This window comes from Salarias fasciatus, chromosome 7 (assembly GCF_902148845.1).
Source record: "Salarias fasciatus chromosome 7, fSalaFa1.1, whole genome shotgun sequence".
Lineage (NCBI taxonomy): Eukaryota > Metazoa > Chordata > Actinopteri > Blenniiformes > Blenniidae > Salarias > Salarias fasciatus.
In genome coordinates, this window is record NC_043751.1 from 30,289,594 (window position 1) to 30,311,081 (window position 21,488).

At 45.3% G+C, this 21,488-nt stretch overlaps 1 protein-coding gene across 1 annotated transcript; it reads left to right on the plus strand.

The window, feature by feature from the left end:
- Window positions 1-489: 489 nt before the first annotated feature.
- LOC115392369 (cytochrome P450 2F2-like) lies at window positions 490-21,102 on the plus strand. The gene is made up of 11 exons (XM_030096960.1): window positions 490-645; window positions 10,381-10,544; window positions 12,236-12,396; window positions 12,527-12,687; window positions 14,198-14,266; window positions 14,352-14,456; window positions 14,550-14,685; window positions 17,377-17,462; window positions 20,514-20,615; window positions 20,690-20,831; window positions 20,912-21,102. The coding sequence occupies exons 1-11, from the start codon at window positions 490-492 to the stop codon at window positions 21,100-21,102; spliced, it is 1,473 nt and encodes a 490-aa protein (XP_029952820.1).
- The last annotated feature ends 386 nt before the right edge of the window (window positions 21,103-21,488 follow it).

A 21,488-nucleotide genomic window follows, 5' to 3' on the forward strand; every position in this document is an offset into this window, starting at 1 on the left:
ACAGAGATGCAAGATACAAAGTGAGTCCAAAAAGTTTCAGACATGGTGGGTCGATGAATATTTAAAGAATTCAAAGACAAAAGTGTTTGTTTGATTTGCAATGAAGCTGTGGCAGTGATCAAAGCATAATACACACAGACACTACAAAACCAAACATCAGCTGTACCCATCCTCCACTGGTTCTGAGAGAGAGCAAAAAGTAAAGCAAATGACAGGTGCTCTGCAAGGTCAGCGACAGTGTTTAAGTGTTCAAAAAATCCAGGAAAATGCTTCAATAGCCAGCTGGAAGGCCACTCAGCTCATCGCAGTGAAGCTTTCTCTGATGGAGACTTCATTAAACAGTGCTAAAGTGGTGGAACTAAAGTGGACTTGGCAAATGGTATGTGAGGATATCGAACACACAGCCTGATAAGCGGAGGCAGGGCTGAGATTGGAGCGCCTCTTTTAAAGCCTGATCACCAAGTAATCTGTTCAGTTCATTCCACCATAATGTTTGTCTCAGTCGTCCTGCTATTAGTATGCCTTTACTTTTTAATTATCAAAACCCGGAGGCCCAGGAACTTTCCTCCAGGGCCCTTTGCTCTGCCCATATTGGGAAACCTTTTACAGCTGAGCCTGGAGGATCCCGTGAAGTATGTTGAGAAGGTAAGGTAAAATGTTTCGAATTTTTTTAAAAAACATTTTGCTTTGCATTTGTCCTCGAGCATTATTCACACAGAAGCCATGCTCTGTTGAATGTTTTTTATGCTTTTTTAAAAGTATGTGTTGATATGAAGTTGAGATTCTGCACACTTGGAGCTTTTCCCACTGTCCTCTCAGAACAAACAGCCAGCTGATTCAAAGCTGTTCATGAGTCTCAGGTATTACTGCTGAGAAGTTTGCCTCTGAGTAGAATATATATAGCGGTTTGTAGTTTTGTGTTTAAAAAGTAAATATATCATTACTGTATCATGTGTTCATTTCATGACATAAATGGCACAAATCTTTTAAGAAAGGGTGATTTTGAAGATGTTGAAAAAAAAAACTATGTGTATCCTGCCCTCTGCATGAACTGAATGCTTTGGCAGTAAGCTAAACACCTTTTGCCCATCAAAACTCTGAAGACAGTTATCCAGTTGACCTCAGGTTTATTGACTTGAAAAAGGGTAAAACTGTAACACACAAATAACACCCAATAAACTTCCTTACAATCAACCACTAATCACTCATTCTAATATGCACAGATATAAAACAATAATGAGCAGTACAATTCACCACAAAAGAAATCCTTACAATGTATCTCCAATGAAAACAAGCCCAAACATAGCAGCAAATGACCACTAGGTGGCAGCAATCAACCATAAGCCCAAAGAGCTAGCTTGAATTCTGGTATTAGCATGTTACATTCATCTTGTTGTCTAACTTCACAAAATCACAATCTTTCACAAAACAATGATAGATAATGTATGTTAAGGTTATGATGAACACATTAACACTGGTAAAACAAGTTACATACCAACGATGCTGCGGATGGCATTAGATGAAAGTTGAAGTGACACAGTGGGCAAAGATGACTGTTTCTAGCGATCTCAGCACTTCCTACTTCCTGTTTCCTGTTTGGTCACATGACCCACAAAACATTTTAATACATTTTAAATATAACTTTTATGCTTCAAAAACATTGGAATAGATATGAAACAGATTTCTAAGTGAAAAGAAAAGACATAGAAAAGGAATTAAATGTAACAAAATTGTAAACAAAAACATTAGTGCCAGCACACTCCCCGTCTGGCAGATAAAACTGCCACCATAAAAAAGGTTCTGTAACAGTCCTTACTGTTTCTTAACGGGGGCAATAAGGAGGACAGTTTCGGTAACAGGACGCTGGTAGAGTTTAGTCCCGTCTTTTCTGGAGACCTTGATCTCGACTTTGCGTACCTTGCCGTCTTTGCTGGGAATTACTTGTGTTATCAGTCCCAGTGGCCACTCGTTTCTTTGAAGTCGGTCATCTTTGAGAAGTACGACGCTCCCCGGTTGAAGATTTGGGATGTGAGCCTGCCATTTCTTCCTCGGCTGCAACGATGCAAGGTATTGCTTCTTCCATCTGTCCCAGAAGGTATGAGCCAGATGTTGGACTCTGCGCCATTGGGATTTGTGGAGATCTTTAACCCAGTCTCCAGGAGGGGCTGAAGGAAGGCTCACTTTCTGGGTCAGGAGGGTTGCGGGTGTGAGAAGGAGAGGGTCTTCAGGATCACTTGACACTGGGACAAGAGGTCTAGCATTGATGATGGCAGAGACCTCGGCCATCAGCGTGGTAAGTGCTTCGTGAGTCAGCTTTGAAGTTCCGAGTTGGAGGAACATGGAGTCGAGGATCCTTCGAGCCACTCCAATCATCCTCTCCCATGAACCCCCCATGTGAGAGGCGTGGGGTACGTTGAACTTCCATGTGCACCCTTGGTCCAGGAGGAATTTCTCCACTGAAGCGTTGTCGATGTTCGATGGAATCTGCAGCTCTTTACAGGCACTGACGAAGTTGGTCCCTCGATCGGAACGAATGAGCTTCACTGGACCCCTAATAGCGAGGAAACGGCGGAGGGAGTTGATAAAGCTGGAGGTATCGAGTGATTCGACCACTTCTATGTGGACTGCTCTGATGCTCATACAGGTGAATAACACTGCCCACCGTTTGCTTTGAGCAAGGCCACCCCTTGTACGACGCGAAGCCACTGCCCAAGGACCGAACACATCCAGACCGACGTTTGTGAATGGCGGTTCGGTAGAGAGACGATCTGCTGGAAGATCCGCCATCTTCTGTGTCTGAGGAGCACCACGCAGTCTGCGGCACGTGACACATCCATGAATTAGACTGCTCACCCACCTTTTGCCACCGACAATCCAGAAGCCAGCTGTCCGTATAGCGCCCTCTGTAAACAGACGTCCCTGGTGTTGAGTTTTCTCATGGTAGTGCCGAATCAAAAGCGTTGCCACGAGATGCTTTCCGGGAATGATGAGAGGGTTTTTCTGCTCTTGCTGAAGTTCTGCTTCTCTGACACGACCTCCAACTCTCAGAAGGCCATTAGCGTCAATGAAGGGATCGAGATTTTTCAGAGGACTGTCCTTCGAAACATTCTCTTTCTTCCTCAAACAGGCATACTCTGCAGTGTAGGTTTCTTGTTGAACTGCTTGGATAATGATTCTTTTGGACTGAGAGAGTTCATTGGTGGATATGGCTGTATGACAGAGGTGCCAGCCTTTGCAGCGACCGGCTTCGGTGGCAGAGTTCTTCTGGAAGAGCCGGGCAACATGGATGAGTCGGGCGATTGCGTAGTTCAACGAGTTCCAGGAAGAGAACTTGGCAAAGCGCTGAGATCCCAGTTGTTTGCTTGATGTGGTCGTACTCATTGTAGACACCAATGGACGGATGTCGGGATCTGATGATGGGTCCACCAGCTCGAAGATGTCTTTGTCAGGTTGGACTTGAGCATGCTGCTTCAGGAATGCTGGCCCACTCAGCCAGTTGGTGGATTGGAGGCGTGCTGCAGTAACAGATCGAGTGGCAATGTCAGCAGGATTCAGTTCTGTGGACACATACTGCCACTGCTCCGGGCGAGAGTATCTCCTGATCCGCTGTACACGATTACTGACGTAAACGTAGAAACGCCTGGTGTCATTCTTAATGTAGCCTAACACTACCCTACTGTCACTGTAAAAGGTAGTGTCGTCCAGGTCCACATCGATCTCTGAAGTAATGAGTTCAGCGAGATCTACTGCCAGAACGGCTGCACACAGCTCAAGCCTCGGGATGGTATGTTCAGGGAGAGGAGCTAGCTTAGCCTTCCCCATGACGAAGCCAACGTGGATGGAACCCTTTGCGTCTGTAAGTTTGAGATACGCTACTGCGGCGATTGCTTTTGTTGAGGCATCACAAAAGACACATAACTCTCTATGTGACACTGTAGAGAGAGAAATGTCTGCGTATAGACGTGGTATCTGGAGGCTGCTGAGGTCATCCAGTGATGATCGCCATGTTGTCCACGTCTCCTCCATTTCTTGAGGGAGAGGCGCGTCCCAGTCACTGTGGTCTTGTGTGAGCTCTCGGAGGATGGCTTTCCCTTGGACGGTAACTGGGGCGATAAACCCAAGGGGATCGTAGACACTGTTTACCGTTGAGAGGACTCCTCGACGGGTGAACGGTTTCTCTTTATCACCTATCTTGAAGGTGAAAGTGTCACTCATGAGGTCCCAGTTGAGGCCCAAACTGCGTTGCATGGGAAGGGCATCGGAGCCGAGATCCAGATTCTTGAAGTCACTGGCATGGTCACGAGATGGGAAGGCTTCCATTACCTCTCTTCTGTTTGAAGCGATTTTGTGGAGTCGCAAGTTTGAGTCAGCCAAAGTGTCTTGTGTTCTTTTGAGCAGATCTACTGCTGTTTCGACTGTAGGGAACGACTTTAAGCCATCATCGACGTAGAAGTCTCGATTGACGAAGAGCTTGACATCAGGGTCTCCTTCCTCTACACTCTTCCGGAGACAGTAGACAGCCACTGCGGGGGAGGGACTGTTCCCGAAGACGTGGACCCTCATGCGGTATTCGATGACGTCTTTGGATGGGTCATTGTCTTTGAACCACATGAACCTCAAAAAGTTTCGGTCTTCTTCCTTGACGAGGAAACAGTGGAACATTTGTTCGATGTCAGCTGTGACTGCCACCGCTTCTCTGCGGAACCTGAGAAGAACGCCGATCAGACTATTATTAAGGTCAGGACCAGTCAGTAAGACGTTGTTCAGAGAGACACCTTGGAACTGAGCACTTGAGTCGAAAACCACGCGGATGCTGCCGGGTTTTCTGGGATGATAAACACCGAAGATAGGTAAGTACCAGCGTTCCTCGGACTCCTTCAGTTCAGGGGCCACTTCTGCGTGTTTGTTCTGGAAAATCTTTTCCATGAAGGCGAAGAAGTGCTGCTTCATCTCTGGCTTCTTTTCTAGGCTCCGTCTGAGTGATGACAGTCGATTTGAGACTTGAGCTTTGTTGTCAGGAAGACGAGGCCTTGGTGTCTTGAATGGCAGCGGAGCTACCCAGCTGTTCTCTTCATCTTTCTTTAAGTTCTTTTCCATAATTTTTAGGAACGAGATATCATCGATGGAAGAGGCTACCTTGTTGTCATCTTTGGTCTGCTGAAACACTGTAGAGCCCAACTGCTCATCTCTCCTGTTGCAGGTAAGCGTTTCCATATTTTGTGCTTTAGGCTGGTCTGCGTTCTTGAATGGACTATATTTTTCCTTCACTTGAAAGACGTTCGGACAAGGCTCGAAGATGGTGGGGCGTTTGTTGTCTGTGGTTCTTGTATACAGCGCACTTACTGTCTCAGGTTTGTGAAGACCTCCCAAGCACACGTTCCCGACGATAACCCATCCTAGATCGAGTTTCTGAGCATAAGGGCTATCTGGAGGGCCGTTCAACTGCTTGCGCACTTTGTGGACAGCGATGATGTCTCTCCCAAGGAGCAGCATGATCGGTGCATTTTGTTCAAGCTCTGGGATGAGGTGAGCCATTGACTTTAGGTGAGGGTGGCCGTACGCTGCACTGGGTGTTGGAATTTCCATTCTGTTGTTAGGGATATCATTACATTCTACGAGCGTTGGTAGAGCAAGACTGACCTTTCCATCCAATGATTCGATCTGGTAGCCCGTAGCTCTTCTCCCCATGGCCTCTGTCACGCCCGAACAGGTACGAAGGGAGTATGGAGAGGTTGGACCTTGGACATTGAAGGTGTCGAAGAACTCGGAACAAGCTAGGGATCTGTTGCTGTGTTCATCAATGATTGCATAGACCTTCTTCATTTTCTCGGGATGATTTACTGGATAGATCTTAACAAGACTGATTTTGGAGCACGATCTGTCACTTTGGTCGCCGCCACAAACTTTGGTGCAGTTGGTGGTGACTTCTGAAGATGGTGTAGGAGCTGGCTCCCCGCCATGCTCTTTCAGGGCCGAAGTCTCTTCAGCGTTTGGTGCAGGTCCAGGGTGAAGGGCGGAAATATGTTTCTCACTTCCACACTCTGTGCACGTGGCTGTATACTTGCAATCCTTAGCCATGTGTTTTGTAGATGTGCAACATTTGTAGCAGATCCTATTGTCTTTCAGGAAAGCTCTCCTCTCTTCAATCGGTTTTTCGCGAAAAGCCCGGCACTTTCGCAGTAGGTGGGGCTTCTTATGGATGGGGCACTGACGGTCCAAATTCTCGGCCACTGCAGTTTGTTCAATAGCAGATACATTGGTCTTGTGGACTGAGATTTCTTTGTGCCTTTGAGCTTTAAAGGTCCTCTCTGGTTTTTGAATGTCGACTTGACAAGTGAAGTTGAAACTCGGATCGTTCCTGATTTTAGCTTGTTGGGATATGAAGTCTACAAAAACGTTGAAGGGTGGGAATGACACCTGGTAGCGTTCTTTGTAGCTGGATCCAACGGTCAGCCACTTCTCTTGTAGGTTAAAAGGAAGCTTCTGAACAAGAGGGTTTATTCCTCTGGGTGTGTCAAGGTAATGCAGGCCTGGAAGGTTTCCATCGGTCTTAGCGGCCTCCATCTCCATTACAAGGTCACTGAGCTCGTGCAGCTTTGTATAGTCTCTGCTTGAGATTTTGGGAAAACTGTTGATGCGTTGGAAGAGGGCATCTTCGATTACCTCGGGAGCGCCGTAACATGCATCCAGTCTGTCCCATATCATCTTAAGTCCTCTCTCTGGGTGATTGACGTTGACAGCCCTGATGCGCTTAGCATGCTCACTCGATTCTTTGCCCAGCCACTTAACCAGCAGATCCATTTCCTCGCTGTATGTCAGATTGAGCCCCCTCACTGAGTTCTGAAATGACTGTTGCCAGGCCCTGTAACTCTGTGGCTGGTCGTTAAATTGGGTCAGTCCCGTGGTAACCAGTTCACGACGAGCGAAGTATCTGACGACATCATTTATGCTTGATTGGTCGTGGGAAACGTGTTGAGGGGCGTGGCTAGACACAGTGATTTGAGGTGAACCCTGGTTTCTGGCCCGTACTCCATATCCAACATTATGGACTTGTGCTCCATCTCGGGGGAGAGGCATGGCTGTGGTGTGCTGTGACTGATTATTATCATGTTCAGGGGGCACACATAGTTGCTGGGTTGCCTCTGTGTACAACTGGCCAGTTTCATCATGGGGGAGTAGATGTTGGATAGGGACTGAGTACTCTGTTGTCTGGTTTGCGACATATTCTTTAGTTCGCTCTTGAGGATTTAGAGAAGCCTGATCAAGCTTAATTTGGCTATTTTCCCTTTCATTGTCATCAACAGCCGCCTCTAGAATCTCTGCTTCGGCGACAGCTGCAGCTGTTTCTTTCTCCATAGACAACTTTTCTATTGTCGCCTTTAGCCGTGCTTCCTCCATTTTCAGAGACATTTCCTTTTCTGCAAAGGCCAGGCGTGCCTTTGCTGCCTCCGCTTTGGCACGGGCTATGGCAGCGGCTGCTTCAGTGGATGATCGAGATGACCGAGACGATCTTCTAGAACACGATGCCTCGGATCTAGTTTTTAATGACTCTGCTTTGTCCATGTTCACTGATAACTGTTTATCTTCTGCCGAGAAGCCGTTGTTTTACTGTCCTGCCCTCTGCATGAACTGAATGCTTTGGCAGTAAGCTAAACACCTTTTGCCCATCAAAACTCTGAAGACAGTTATCCAGTTGACCTCAGGTTTATTGACTTGAAAAAGGGTAAAACTGTAACACACAAATAACACCCAATAAACTTCCTTACAATCAACCACTAATCACTCATTCTAATATGCACAGATATAAAACAATAATGAGCAGTACAATTCACCACAAAAGAAATCCTTACAATGTATCTCCAATGAAAACAAGCCCAAACATAGCAGCAAATGACCACTAGGTGGCAGCAATCAACCATAAGCCCAAAGAGCTAGCTTGAATTCTGGTATTAGCATGTTACATTCATCTTGTTGTCTAACTTCACAAAATCACAATCTTTCACAAAACAATGATAGATAATGTATGTTAAGGTTATGATGAACACATTAACACTGGTAAAACAAGTTACATACCAACGATGCTGCGGATGGCATTAGATGAAAGTTGAAGTGACACAGTGGGCAAAGATGACTGTTTCTAGCGATCTCAGCACTTCCTACTTCCTGTTTCCTGTTTGGTCACATGACCCACAAAACATTTTAATACATTTTAAATATAACTTTTATGCTTCAAAAACATTGGAATAGATATGAAACAGATTTCTAAGTGAAAAGAAAAGACATAGAAAAGGAATTAAATGTAACAAAATTGTAAACAAAAACATTAGTGCCAGCACAATGTGTGTGTGAGTTAAAATAAAATGTGTACCTGTTGACAAGCGTTCCCATCAATCACGGCTCTCATGGCAGGATAAAGAAAAGTTAAAAGACACAAAAGTTTTAAAAGAACAATATCTCAATTGATTAAACCATGCACTCAGATAAAACTGAACTGAAAAATAAACAAAAACCTTGTCTGTCCGAAGGTCACCCAGAGTCCTGGATTTCTTTATTTACTAAAATGGTTGGTGGTTCATTTACCCAAACCTTCATCAAAGTACCTGTAATCAAAATCTGAACTATCTTACTACTATAATACTCTATTACCTGGTATCTGTCTTTTGTTTTGGAAGGATTGGGCAGCAAGAACCAAAATGGCGTGAAGATTTTGACAGCTGCTTGTGTGGCATTTGTAGATATGCACAATCAAATATGTACACATAATTCAAGTATATAGACACATTTCTAGGTACTTTATGCCATTTTGTATTGTTCCTGTGGGAACCCTCATACAGGTTTGTTGATTGTAAAAATATCTCATGCACTATAAAAGCTACCACCATAAATTTTTTACTAATTAAAATCAGAATAGCTGAGCATATTGTAAATTCAGTCAAATATATTTGCTTCAGAACTGTTTACTTGTAAAGGATGTCTTGCAATTGGACTTCAAAAATCACCAAAAAAACTAAAAATCTACCAACACAGATACTTAAATACACACTCATTTAAAGATGTCCAGAGTTCAGACTGCTGTAAACAATCAACAAATGAATTAAGTATAAAGTGTAACCATTTGCTTTCTGTTTTCAGCCGTTGCTAAAGTGGAAAATAAAAGTATATGACGTGAAATCTTGGGCATAAAATGTGACCCATTCTAAAGGCTGGTATACACTACGGGATGATCGGGCCGAATTCTGCTCCGATCTTTTCCTCCCGATCGAAGCTGACAGGGTCCGACTGTCGGGAGTATGCAAATGAGTTCGGGTCCGATCTTTGTGTAGTGTGCGGTGTGTTCCGAGAGATTTTTTCCGGTCGGAGCCTCTCGGGAGGCGTCGGAAGGGGAGATCGTAGATCGTGAACATGTTTAATATTTCCGATCGCACATCCTGTAGTGTGTGGTGCGCTCCGAGAGGGGCTGATCAGCTCGGTGTCGACCTGTCGACGCCCTCGGAATAGAGCTCCCTGATTGGCTGAACAGCTCCGTCTCACCAAGGTGCTGCTGCTTAAAAAAAATCCCCGCTCAGCTGTCGGAGCTGGAGACAAGAATATATGTCTGTTAAATATATTCACTATATATGACAGTGAAACAGAAAAGCCAGAGCTCCGTGCACAAAGTGAGTGGTTATTCCTCAATAACTTTATCGCTCCTCAATGAACTGTATTTCCTCGATTCAGACTCAAACTCCTATTTAATACATTCATCTGCATCTCCGCCAGTCCTGCAATAATCCCAATGTTTTAATTCATCTCCATTATTAACCATCACGGAAGAACACGGAAGAAAAAATAATACAACAGAACTTTCCGCTGACTCCGTGCCTTCAGAGACAGAGCGGACATATAATGAAACTTACCTAATCAAAGCTCAACGTGTTTTCATTCTGGTTTAAACTATCCAATCTGTGGACAAAAAGAATGATATCTGGCGATTTAAAAAAAGTAGTCTTTATTTCTCACGGTCTGCTAATAATTTTATTCTACTGCTCCACTCGGGAATCAAAAGTAAAAAAACAAACAAAAAACACACACACACACACACACACACACACAGATTAATAAGCTGAATCATCATCAAATGTGGAGGGTAAATTATAAGAAAATGATCTGAAACTATGTTTCCCTCTTCTGTACTAGAACATTTAAATTTTCTGACAAGGTCCCGACAGTCCGTGCTCCGTGCGACCCAGCACCGCCTTCTGGTGGTCATCCGGAATTCATCGAACCATATTCATAATGTTCATTCAATCTTGAACTGAAGAATGATAAAAGTCATGAATTTTGTTGTTAAACCTTTAATTTGAAACTTCCAAACTGGGATATTGTTCTTGTGCTTCACAGCTGAGGAGAACTTATGGAAATGTCTACAGTCTGTTCATCGGTTCCAATCCAGCTGTTGTCATCAGTGGGTTAAAGGTCATGAAGGAGGCCATAGTGACCAAGGGGGTGGAATTTGCTGGACGACCCCAAGACCTGTTCATCAATGCTATCACCATGAAAAAAGGTTGATGTATTTATCAACTCTATATTTGTATATAGCTGAGCCTCATCTCCTGTGGGAGCATGATATTATTTTGTTTGTTTGTGTGTTTGTATGTGTAGTGAGGACAGAGTGAATTGTTGTTGGGAGAATGTATTAAGAAGCACAACAACGCCACCCTGGGAATTTTACCTCTGGAATTAAATTAAAAAGATACACAAGTTTGTGGCTCAATAGAGGCATAATTCCAAATGTAAAAATACAGTTTGATTAAACATCTTAATATTAAAAATAACAAACTTGTATTCAAATTCACACTCTCGGTGAAAATGGGAATTTTTCTTTGGCTGAGGCCTACTGGATGGACACAAGCCCGTGCAGGGGAGGGATCCACCAAAAGAAATAAAGAACATCTTGAGTCACCGGGCATTTATGGAAAACACACAGCCAAGCATTAGCCACCTGTTAGCATCTACGGCACTGCAAAAAGAGGATACCTGCCACGGTCGGTCAGTGCAGCAGCACATAAGAGGGGAGCACGCCCTGCAAACATGCACCCTCTGTAGGCACAATTAATGAAATGAAGCAGCCAGCGAGGTGAAGCAGTGCAGCCACACCTGTCAATCAAACAGCCTCAACAAAATGAAGCGCCAGAGCTCAGGCTACTGGGTCACCTCATCGGCAGCCAATCAGCAGCACCCTGCACACAGTACATAGAGCAGACGCCTCTCTGCTGCTACATATAGTTCATTTAGTTTTTCAATAATCTGATTTGACTGAAGATAAGAAGGCGGTTTGTGCTCTCACCTTGCATGGAGAACGTCATGGGTTCAAAAATTACAAATATACCAGCCTGTCGTGTTTGGGGGACGCTTTGATGTGGAGCCTGAAGTTGGAGCTTCGGTCCTGGACCGGGTTCTCTGTTCTGCTCACTACACTGGGTCAGGTCCTGGATCCATGTGGTCCTGGTCTGAGCTATGCTGGCTTCTCATCTGGAAGTTTTGCTCAGTCTGTTACATGGCTGGCTGATGGGCAGAGGACTATCTGGGTTGCTTGCGGCCCGGACAGCTGCGGTGGGAGTTTTGCTTTCGGTCTGGTGCAATCAATGAGCCGGGTTTCAACTTCGTCAGGCTTTACTGTCTCTCTCACATTTGGGTCTTCCAGAAAATGTCAAACCTGTATGGACAGAACTTTATAAACCACTGTTGACCAAAAAGGTTGGAGATCTCCCGTGAAGGGTGCTGCATGGTGCCACCGCTGTAAACTCTTGTTTCTACAACACGTCCTGCAGTGAAGGACAACTGTCCATTCTGCTCCAGCAGTTTCTCATTGTCTCCTGGGGAAATCTTGTCCAAAAACATGGGCATCATAGGTTGCAGACATGATCAAGGAAACAAACTAAAATGTTAACTTTTTAACTTAATTCTCAGACAAGCAAAGGCAGCAGTGTATCTTAGCGGAAGAAACAAGGTCGAAAAAAACCATGAATTGTAATGTGAATGTGTTTTTTTCTGAAGCTGATTGAAGTCGGGCTAAAGGTTAATTTTAATTTCTACAAATGGACAATGTGGACAAATTTGTCAGCATTTGCTCTTTTGTGTTTTATTGTGCCAAATGATCATGTTCTGAGGAGGTTCTTCACAGAAGTTGCATGATTGTAATATGTGCCTATTGCATTTTCTTTTCAAAATAAAAATAATAATAATAATCTTTAACCGTTGTAGGAGTGGCTCTGGCCGACTATGGGTTGAGTTGGAAGGAGCACCGTCGCTTTGCTCTGATGACTCTGAGAAACTTCGGGATGGGGAGGACCTCAATGGAGGACCGGATTCGTGGGGAGATTCAGTACCTCATCAAAACTCTGGAGAGCAACGTTGGTAGGTCATCCATGGGCAATAACAGAAACATAACTAATAATCTGATACGTGATTCACAACACTTGATTTAATTCTATTTTCCGTTCCTGCACAAAAGCCCTTCATGCTTCAATGTCAATGATCTTTACAGGTGAAACCATGAGTCCTGAGCACATGTTTCACAAGGCAGCGTCAAACATCATCTGCCAGGTTCTGTTTGGTACACGCTACGAATATGACAACGACTTTGTCACAGTGATAATTCAGTCTGTTGTTGAGATTACCAAGCTCATCAATGGTCCTTGGTCGATGGTGAGTTAAAGCAGAGTCTACAGCCGTACCATGACTGATGTGCAACATGAAACCAAAGCAGAATAGCAGAAAGCTGCCACCTCTGAGCCTGGTTCTGCAGGTTTCCTCCTTTTAATCGGGACTTTCTCCTTTCCACAGTGGCAAAATATAAATAAAGATGGACTGTTTGAAGTAAATGGAAAAACTCATGTTCTGTCATCCATCCATCCATCCATCCATTTTCTACCGCTTATCCGGGGCCGGGTCGCGGGGGCAGCAGTCTCAGCAGGGATGCCCAGACTTCCCTGTCCCCAGACACTTCCTCCAGCTCCTCTGGGGGATCCCAAGGCGTTCCCAGGCCAGCCGAGAGACATAGTCTCTCCAGCGTGTCCTGGGTCTTCCCCGGGGTCTCCTCCCAGTGGGACATGCCCGGAACACCTCCCTAGGGAGGCGTCCAGGAGGCATCCTAAACAGATGTCCGAGCCACCTCAGCTGGTTCCTCTCGATGTGGAGGAGTAGCGGCTCTACTCCGAGCTCCTCCCTGGTGACTGAGCTCCTCACCCTATCTCTAAGGGAGCGCCCAGCCACCCTACGGAGGAAGCTCATTTCGGCCGCTTGTATCCGGGATCTTGTCCTTTCGGTCATGACCCAAAGCTCATGACCATAGGTGAGGGTGGGAACGTAGATTGACCGGTAAATCGAGAGCTTCGCCTTTCGGCTCAGCTCCTTCTTCACCACGACGGACCGATACAACGACCGCATCACTGCAGCCGCTGCACCGATCCGCCTGTCAATCTCACGCTCCATCCGTCCCCCACTCGTGAACAAGACCCCAAGATACTTGAACTCCTCCACTTGGGCTAGGGTCTCTCCACCAACCTGGAGGGGGCAAGCCACCTTCCTCCGGTCGAGGACCATGGCCTCGGATTTGGAGGTGCTAATCCTCATCCCTGCCGCTTCACACTCGGCTGCGAACCGCCCCAGTGCATGCTGTAGGTCCGGGTTCGATGAAGCCAACAGGACAACATCATCTGCAAAAAGCAGAGATGAAATCCTGTGGTTCCCAAACCGGACCCCCTCCGGCCCCTGGCTGCACCTAGAAATTCTGTCCATGAAGATTATGAACAGAACCGGTGACAAAGGGCAGCCCTGCCGGAGTCCAACATGCACCGGGAACAGGTCCGACTTACTGCCGGCAATGCGGACCAGACTCATACTCCGGTCATACAAAGACCGGACGGCCCTTAACAAGGGGCCCCGGACTCCGTATTCCCGGAGCACCCCCCACAAGACACCACGAGGGACACGGTCGAATGCCTTCTCCAAATCCACAAAACACATGTGGACTGGTTGGGCAGCTGTTCTGTCAGCAGTGCATTTATGTGAATAAAGAGCCTCCTGTGTATTTATACAGAGTAAAATCTTTCAATTGACTGACAGATGTTACACACACACACACACACACACACACACACAGACACACACACACGAAGGATATGATAATCTTTTCTCCTCTCCTTTATTTTACCAGCTGTATGATTCCTTTCCCTTCATTCGTAACCTGCCGCTACCCTTCCAAGAGGGCATTAAAAATGCTGAGGTAATGCTAACAATCAGTTTGAACCATACACATCGCCTGTTACCATGAACACCCTTTTAAAATGCAAATCTGTGATGTTTTTCAGAGAATAGTGGCTGCTATTGGGGATTTAGTTACTGAGCACAAGAAGACCAGAGTCCCCGGAGAGCCTCGAGACTTCATTGACTGTTACCTGGATGAAATGGACAAGGTGTGTGTTAGCTGCAGCAGTTTGAACAACATCACACAACCACTAAAGTTGGCTCATAACCTGATTTCAGTTTTCTTTTCTTTTCTTTTGCAGAGACTCGATGATTCTTTATTTTCAGAAGAGCAGCTGAATTTGATTGGCCAGGATCTTTACATCGCCGGGACCGACACCACCTCCAACACCCTGCTGAGTGGTTTTCTTTACCTCACAAACAATCCGCACATACAAGGTACATCTGCAAGACTGAGACGAACATAAAACCTTTCAGTTTCAAAGTTTAACCCTCACCCAAGGACAGATATCAGGGTTCAGGGATCTTTCCTTTCCTCACTGATCTTCATATCCATGTCTTCCTTCTCCCCTGGTCTGTGTCCGTCTCACCTCATGGGGCGACAGTAGCTCAGTTGGTAGAGTGGGTCGTCTTATGACCAGAATGTTGGCGGTTTGATCCCCGCTCCCGCAGGCATAAAACTGTCGTGTCCTTGGGCAAATCACTTCACCCACCTTGCCTAAGGCTGAATCCCATTTCACCCCTTAGCCCTTCCCCTTGGCCCTACCCCTTAGCCCTCCGCCTATGAAACGGAGTGCTAAGGGGTAGGGGAGAAAGTCAACCCCTCCGAATTGGGACACCCCTCCGACAATCGCGTTCGTCATCAGTAGTCGCCGCTGCCGATGACGTAGGCAGATGCGACAATTATCTGCCGAAGAAGAATGTTTTTCTTACATTTTAAAACTTTATTAATTGACAAAATACTGACATTTATGAACGTCTTTCGTTGCGGACGCCGCCATCTTGCCGATCTTGGAAGGCTTTCTGAGAAATCTGTCATCCAGTGGCGCCGGTGGCGCGGGGCGCTTTTTTTGTTCGCCTGGACCGTCAGTGGCGGGTGGGGTTAGTTCACTTCCGCATTGGCGGGGGCGCTCGTTTCCCACCCGCGCATTCCAGGCGGGCCGTGTTGAAGAAACCAGTTTATTGAAAATAATCGTCTATCTGTTGTGTTTGGAATTCGCCTGGAATGCGCGGGTGTGGAAACGATCACTCCCGTCAATGCGGAAGTGAATTAACCCCGCCCGCCAGGCATGATCTAGGCTGAAAGAACAAGCGCCCCTCACCATCGGCCGATACCCCTCCGTTTGGAGTGTGCCTCTCGAGAATCTCCTTTTGGAGGGGTGACTGGCCCTCCTTCTTGGCCCTACCCCTCCGTCATAATGACAATTGGAACACTCCGACCCCTCCACGTGAACGCGCAAAACGAGGGGTAGGGCCAAGGGGAAGGGCTAAGGGGTGAAATGGGATTCAGCCTAAGTGTGAATGTCATGCGAGAGTGAATAGTTGGTGGTTGGAGGGGCTGATGGCGCAGATTGGCAGTTTCGCTTCTGTCAGTCTGCCGCAGGGCAGCTGTGGCTACAATAGTAGCTTACCACCACCCAGTATGGTGTGAATGGGTTAATGTGATACTGCAGTGTGAAGTGCTTTGGGCTCTGTCATGCAGGGTAAAAAGCGCTATACAAGTGTAGTCCATTTACCACATTTTCAATTATTCTATCTGTCAGCTCCTCCTCCCTGTGCGTGTTTATATGTCTGTTTCCCAGGAGTGAAAGCGATGTAAATTCTTGCTGGTACTATCAGTACATGACAGTGGAGATGAATGAAAATGGGGAAAGATTTTGTGTGTTTTGGCCTCGTATTTACATGTAAATGCAACCGTGCAATCATCGAAAACAATATCTGAAAACTCTGGTCAGAGTGATAATTCACAAATGTTCTGTGATGTTGAGGAGCAGAGGAGAAAGACACTTTATCACACACTGCCCGTCGCAAGGATGGAGACTGTCTGGGTGAACAGTGGTGTGGGTTTGGGTGTAGCCTGGCCTCCACCTGCCATGCCGCTTCTTCTCCACCTCTGTCACTCTGTGGCTCTCTCGCTGTTCTCAGCTGACCACATGCTGTCGCTCACTCCTCTTTCTTTTGAGTGATTCCAGTGTCGCCAGCAGATAATATAAATTTCCTTCCTCCACCTCCACAACAAGCTCTTCTATTCCACTCTCTGTTAAATGTTCCTTGTCCTCTCTGACACCAATGAGCATAAAAGTCCATTGATCAGCAGACAGAATATTCAGGAGCTACTTTGCATTGACCATTATGGTAGAAAGTGGACGTATCGAGGGTGGGACATGAGTTATATTCCACCTGCAACTTTCCAAGTTCACTATGATTTATAAAAGTAAAAGTGCATCTAAGTGTGTGTGCACAGTTTTATAAATCTGAATACATTCTGTCACACATTTCCCCGTTTTGGCCTCACAGACACGTTTAGGATTTAATAAACACCAAAGTGTCTGTTGTGCAGGATAAATGATTCCACAGGACATTTTATAAATGAGGCCTCAGACGATGTGATCCTGAGATGTTGTTGGTTTAATCTATTGTTTGTCCTGTCCCGGTGCAAGTGCCGTGTCTTGTGGTGGAAAACGTCCCGGTGCTTAAAATCAAATTCCCAGAACAAATGCTGAGTGAAATCTCCAGACGTTTTGCATCATTAGAAGAACACAAAACAGAGCTGCTTACTGTCCGATTGGTTTCAACTGGGACATTTTGCAGCGAACATAAAGATGTTAAAATTAAACGTGTGGTCCGCGTTTTGACACGTGACATATGAGTGTCTCCTCTGTCCAGCTGTGCCAGATGTTCTGTTTCATTTCACATGCAGACCTCCTGCACTTCATCCTCTCCTCTCTATGTGTTTTCTGGTTTTTCAGTCTTCGCTGGTCTTTCAGATTGCTTTCTGCCTGCTCCTGCTTGGTAACCTCTGCTCCAGTCTGACCTTTATACATAAAACCCTTGAACCCCTGTGAAACCCTGTGCTGCCTCCGTCTAATTACTTAAAAAGTTCAATGTAATCTCTATTTTATCTTACAGAAAGATGTCAGCGGGAGATCGATCAGGTGCTGGAAGGGAAGGCTCGGGTCACTTTTGAGGACAGACATAAAATGCCTTATGTTCAGGTACCAGAGATATGTCTCCTTATCATTATTTCTTTTTAAACATAATAGATATTAACGAAATAATTAGTCCAATGAATACACTGCAAATTAGTTTTTTTTTTAAAAGGAGTCAGAAGAATCATCGACTTATTAAGCCCAACCCCCTCTTCAGTCTGTTTGCATCCTGCGGTTTTTTTTTAACCAATCACATCCTCATAAACATCATAAACTTAAATAACTGCAAAGAAAATGTAAATGAACAGAATGGGGGAACAGAAAAACCCAGTGCATGTTCCATTGCTCGTCCTCCCTGTACCTCTGCTGAACTTCATTTCTAAAGCATTTTCAAACAAGTACAGTTGGCACAAAGAGCTGTACATAGTTATAAAAAAGTGCAAAGACAAAATACAGTCAGAGCAAGATAAACAATAAAAGACATTGATAAAACAGGAAAAGCAGGAGCAAAGTCTCCAGCTGAGTTAAAAGCCAGTGAATAAAAATATGTTTTAAGATCTCTTAAAAATGGACAGTGAGGAGTCCTGTCTGATGTGCAGTAGAAGCTCATTCCACAGCTTAGGGGCAGCAGCAGAAAAAGCTCTGTCCCCTCCGAGCTCACGCTTGGAACTCGGTACCTCCAGGAGCAGCTGATCAGCTGACCTGAGGCACCCCATACGGTCCAGTTGGTCCTCAGACGTGGACCTGCATCGCGGTGTCTCCCTCCCTTCTTCCTCTCCTCGATCATGGCTGGACTGACTGAGGACTCTGCGTCTTTTTCTCTGTTGGATTGTAACCTGCTGTCATCTCCCATCTGACTGGCCTCTCGCTATGTTCTCACTCACTGTCATCTCAAAGCTTCCTCTCCAGTTTATACCAGCTGGGGCTGACTTCCCATCAGGAGTCGTGACGGTGCCTCTACAGGCATAATTCATTACTACATCAAGTTCTCAGCCTGATAATTAGACTGGAGAACCTGTTAATCCTTTGAAACTTTAATCTCCACATTGATGACCCATCTTGTACTGTGGCAGCTGAACTGATAACTATTTACTCCTTTGATTTTATTCAGCCTGACTTGTGTTAAAGGCCACACTTTGGACTTGGTGTTATGCCATGGCCTAAATATTGATTCCATGAGTGTGGAAGACTTTCACATAAGTGATCACTGCTGTATTTTATTTAAACTTTCATGTTGTCACCTTCTGCTCACTGTGTGGAAACACAGACACGTACTGTGAAATTCATGAAATCAGAGCTGATATCAAACCTCCCACAGAGTTGACCTGCTCTGCCATCTCCCTCGCACCCCTGGTCCTCCTTCTCTCCTGTCAGCCTGCAGGATGTGAAGCCTTCAATCTGCAGGATGAAACCCTCATTGAGCCCTGCTGACGTTGTGCCTGCTCTACTTTTCCTAAATGTTTTTCACATTGTTGCTCTTTGTTCTGTGAAATTGATAAATCTCTCACTTAAATGTGGCTCGGTCCCCAGATACTTCAAACATGCTGTGGTGAAACTGATTCTGAAAAAGCCAAATTCTTTTTCTGGGGAGCCTAAAAACTGCCTTGGTCTGAGGCCTCCTTCCTTTGGCTGTTAGAGATGGCTTTCCAGCTCCCTCCCTGCCTTTTTGGAGGTCCTGGGGCAAAAGGTCGCAAAGGTCCCTTATCTGCGAAAAGCTTGACTTTCTTACGTTCTCAGCTCCTGGAGCTCCAGAGCGTGTTTCTCCTGTGAGCTGCAGCTGCAGCTTCCAGAGCAGCTCTCTCTGCCTCAGCCTGTAGGCGCACTGATGCAACAGGAGATCTACTGCTTCTTGAGATTGTATGATTTCTGCCGTGAGATTTTTAACTGGAAACACGAGTTAACACGTTGGAGATGTCGTCACAGGGGCTCACTTCACTGTCAACACAATCCTCAGTGTTCCCATTTTCAGCAGGCCTGAGAGCACCATTGCTTTAAACCACTTGTTCACATCCTCCATATATTTATTTCCAGCCAACAGTTTTGCATTGAACCATACTTCAGGTTTTTCCTTTTCCTCTGGAGGTAAATAATTTAACAGACTCATGTGTTTCCTTTGCTCAAACAGCACAGTGTCTTGTATTCGTTGAGATGATAATGCAGTTCTGGTTCATATTGTCTAATTGTTGTTTTTAGATTACATGTTCAGGTTGGACTTTCTTTTTTCTCGCAGGCTTCGTATTTTTTCCGTTAGCACCTTTTCTGTTAATGTAATCAAGCGTTTAGTGATGGTTTGCGTTTCCGCTTTGACCACACCAGACGAGGCTGCATGACAGCTGCAGCAGTCCAGTCCCTCACTCGCAGCCGGCAGGCTCACAGTTAGGGTTTCCACTTATTACAGTTTTTAGAAACAGTCGCGTTCCACCTTCACGGTTCGATGTCTTTGGGGAGTTGGACAACATTTGTTTGTACCTTCTGTTCGATCTTCATGGTTGGACTGTTCCTGACCTCCCATGGAAGTCCGTTCCACAGTTTCACTCCGCACATTGAAATATTAAATGTTTTTAATGGATGCTGGCAGTTTAGTTCCTTCCTCCATTGAGTTTCAGAAACAGTTTTTGAATGTTCCCTGGGAGTGAGGTATTCAGTGCTTTGTGAGGGGCGGCTGTGGTTCAGTGGGGAGAGCGGTCGTCTTGCAATCGGGAGGTTGTTATTTCAGTTCCTGCTCCACCTGTCTGCATGTCGGAGTGTCCTTGGGCAAGACACTGAACCCCAAATTGCCCCCAGTGGATGGACTGAGCACCTTGCATGGCAGCTGCCTCTACTGGTGTATGAATGGGTGAATGTGGTAAAGCAGTGTAAAGTGCAGTGTAAAAGCGCTATATAAGTGTAGTCCATTTACCATTTTTTCTGTTTGAAAATGTTTTGTGAATTACTCTCATGACCTTTTCACTCATTTAAAAATAAGAATATGGGACTTTTGCGGCTCAATCAGTTAAAATTTTGAGACTATTGGCTAAAATCTGTAAGAGAGAAAGTGCTGAGGGCTTTGCTGCCATGTTTTTACTTTCCTCTTATGAAGATTTGCGACAGCAGCTAATAATAAGTCTCTGTTTTCAGGCTGTGATCCATGAAATTCAGAGAGTGTCCAACGTTGGTCCACTCAGCATTTATCACTGTACCACCAAAGACACAGAACTCATGGGATATTCACTTCCAAAGGTAATGGATTACTGTTTAGAAACATTTCAAAGAGAAGTGAAAAGATCCATCAGGATTTTTTTTTTCCTCTTCAGGGAACCATAATCATTCAGAACTTGACCTCGGTGCTGAATGAGGAAGGCCAGTGGAAGTTCCCTCATGAATTCAACCCTGAAAACTTCCTCAATGACAAAGGAGAATTCTTTAAACCGGAGGCCTTCATGCCTTTCTCTGCAGGTACGACTGCATGAACACCTTCATTTATGACTGAGAGAGTCAAATCAGACGACTCTTCTCCATTTTCTTCTGCATTTCAGGTCCTCGGATGTGTCTCGGAGAGGGTCTGGCTCGTATGATGCTCTTCCTCATCCTGGTCACTCTGCTGAGGAAGTTTAAGTTCATCTGGCCTGAAGACGCAGGAGAACCAGACTTCACTCCTGTCTTTGGTCTCACCCTGACACCCAGACCGTATCGCATGAAGGTGGAGCTCAGATCAACCAACGACTGAGAAAATTACTGCAAACGTGTGAATCTACAGATCCTTTTAAAGGAAATCGTCCTCCTTCTAGTTAAAGCTGCTTTATTCATTTGTCCTCACAGCATATCAACTTTCTTCATTTTTCGTCCTGTCTATCAACGCTCACTACATTTCCAGACATCTCAACCTACTTTATCTCCAATATCTCTCACCTCAGCAATTAACATGACTTTAATGACTTTATGTTTGAACTGAATATCTCGTATTGAAAGTTGTGTCTCCTTTGATGTTTGAAGCTGTGTTTTTTCCCCCGTTTGTTTTGATTCTGTTCCCAGTTGCAATAAAGAGCTCTGAACTTTGGATTTCATCCCAGTCTTCATGAGTCTTTTGCAATGAATTAATTGAAAAACTCAATT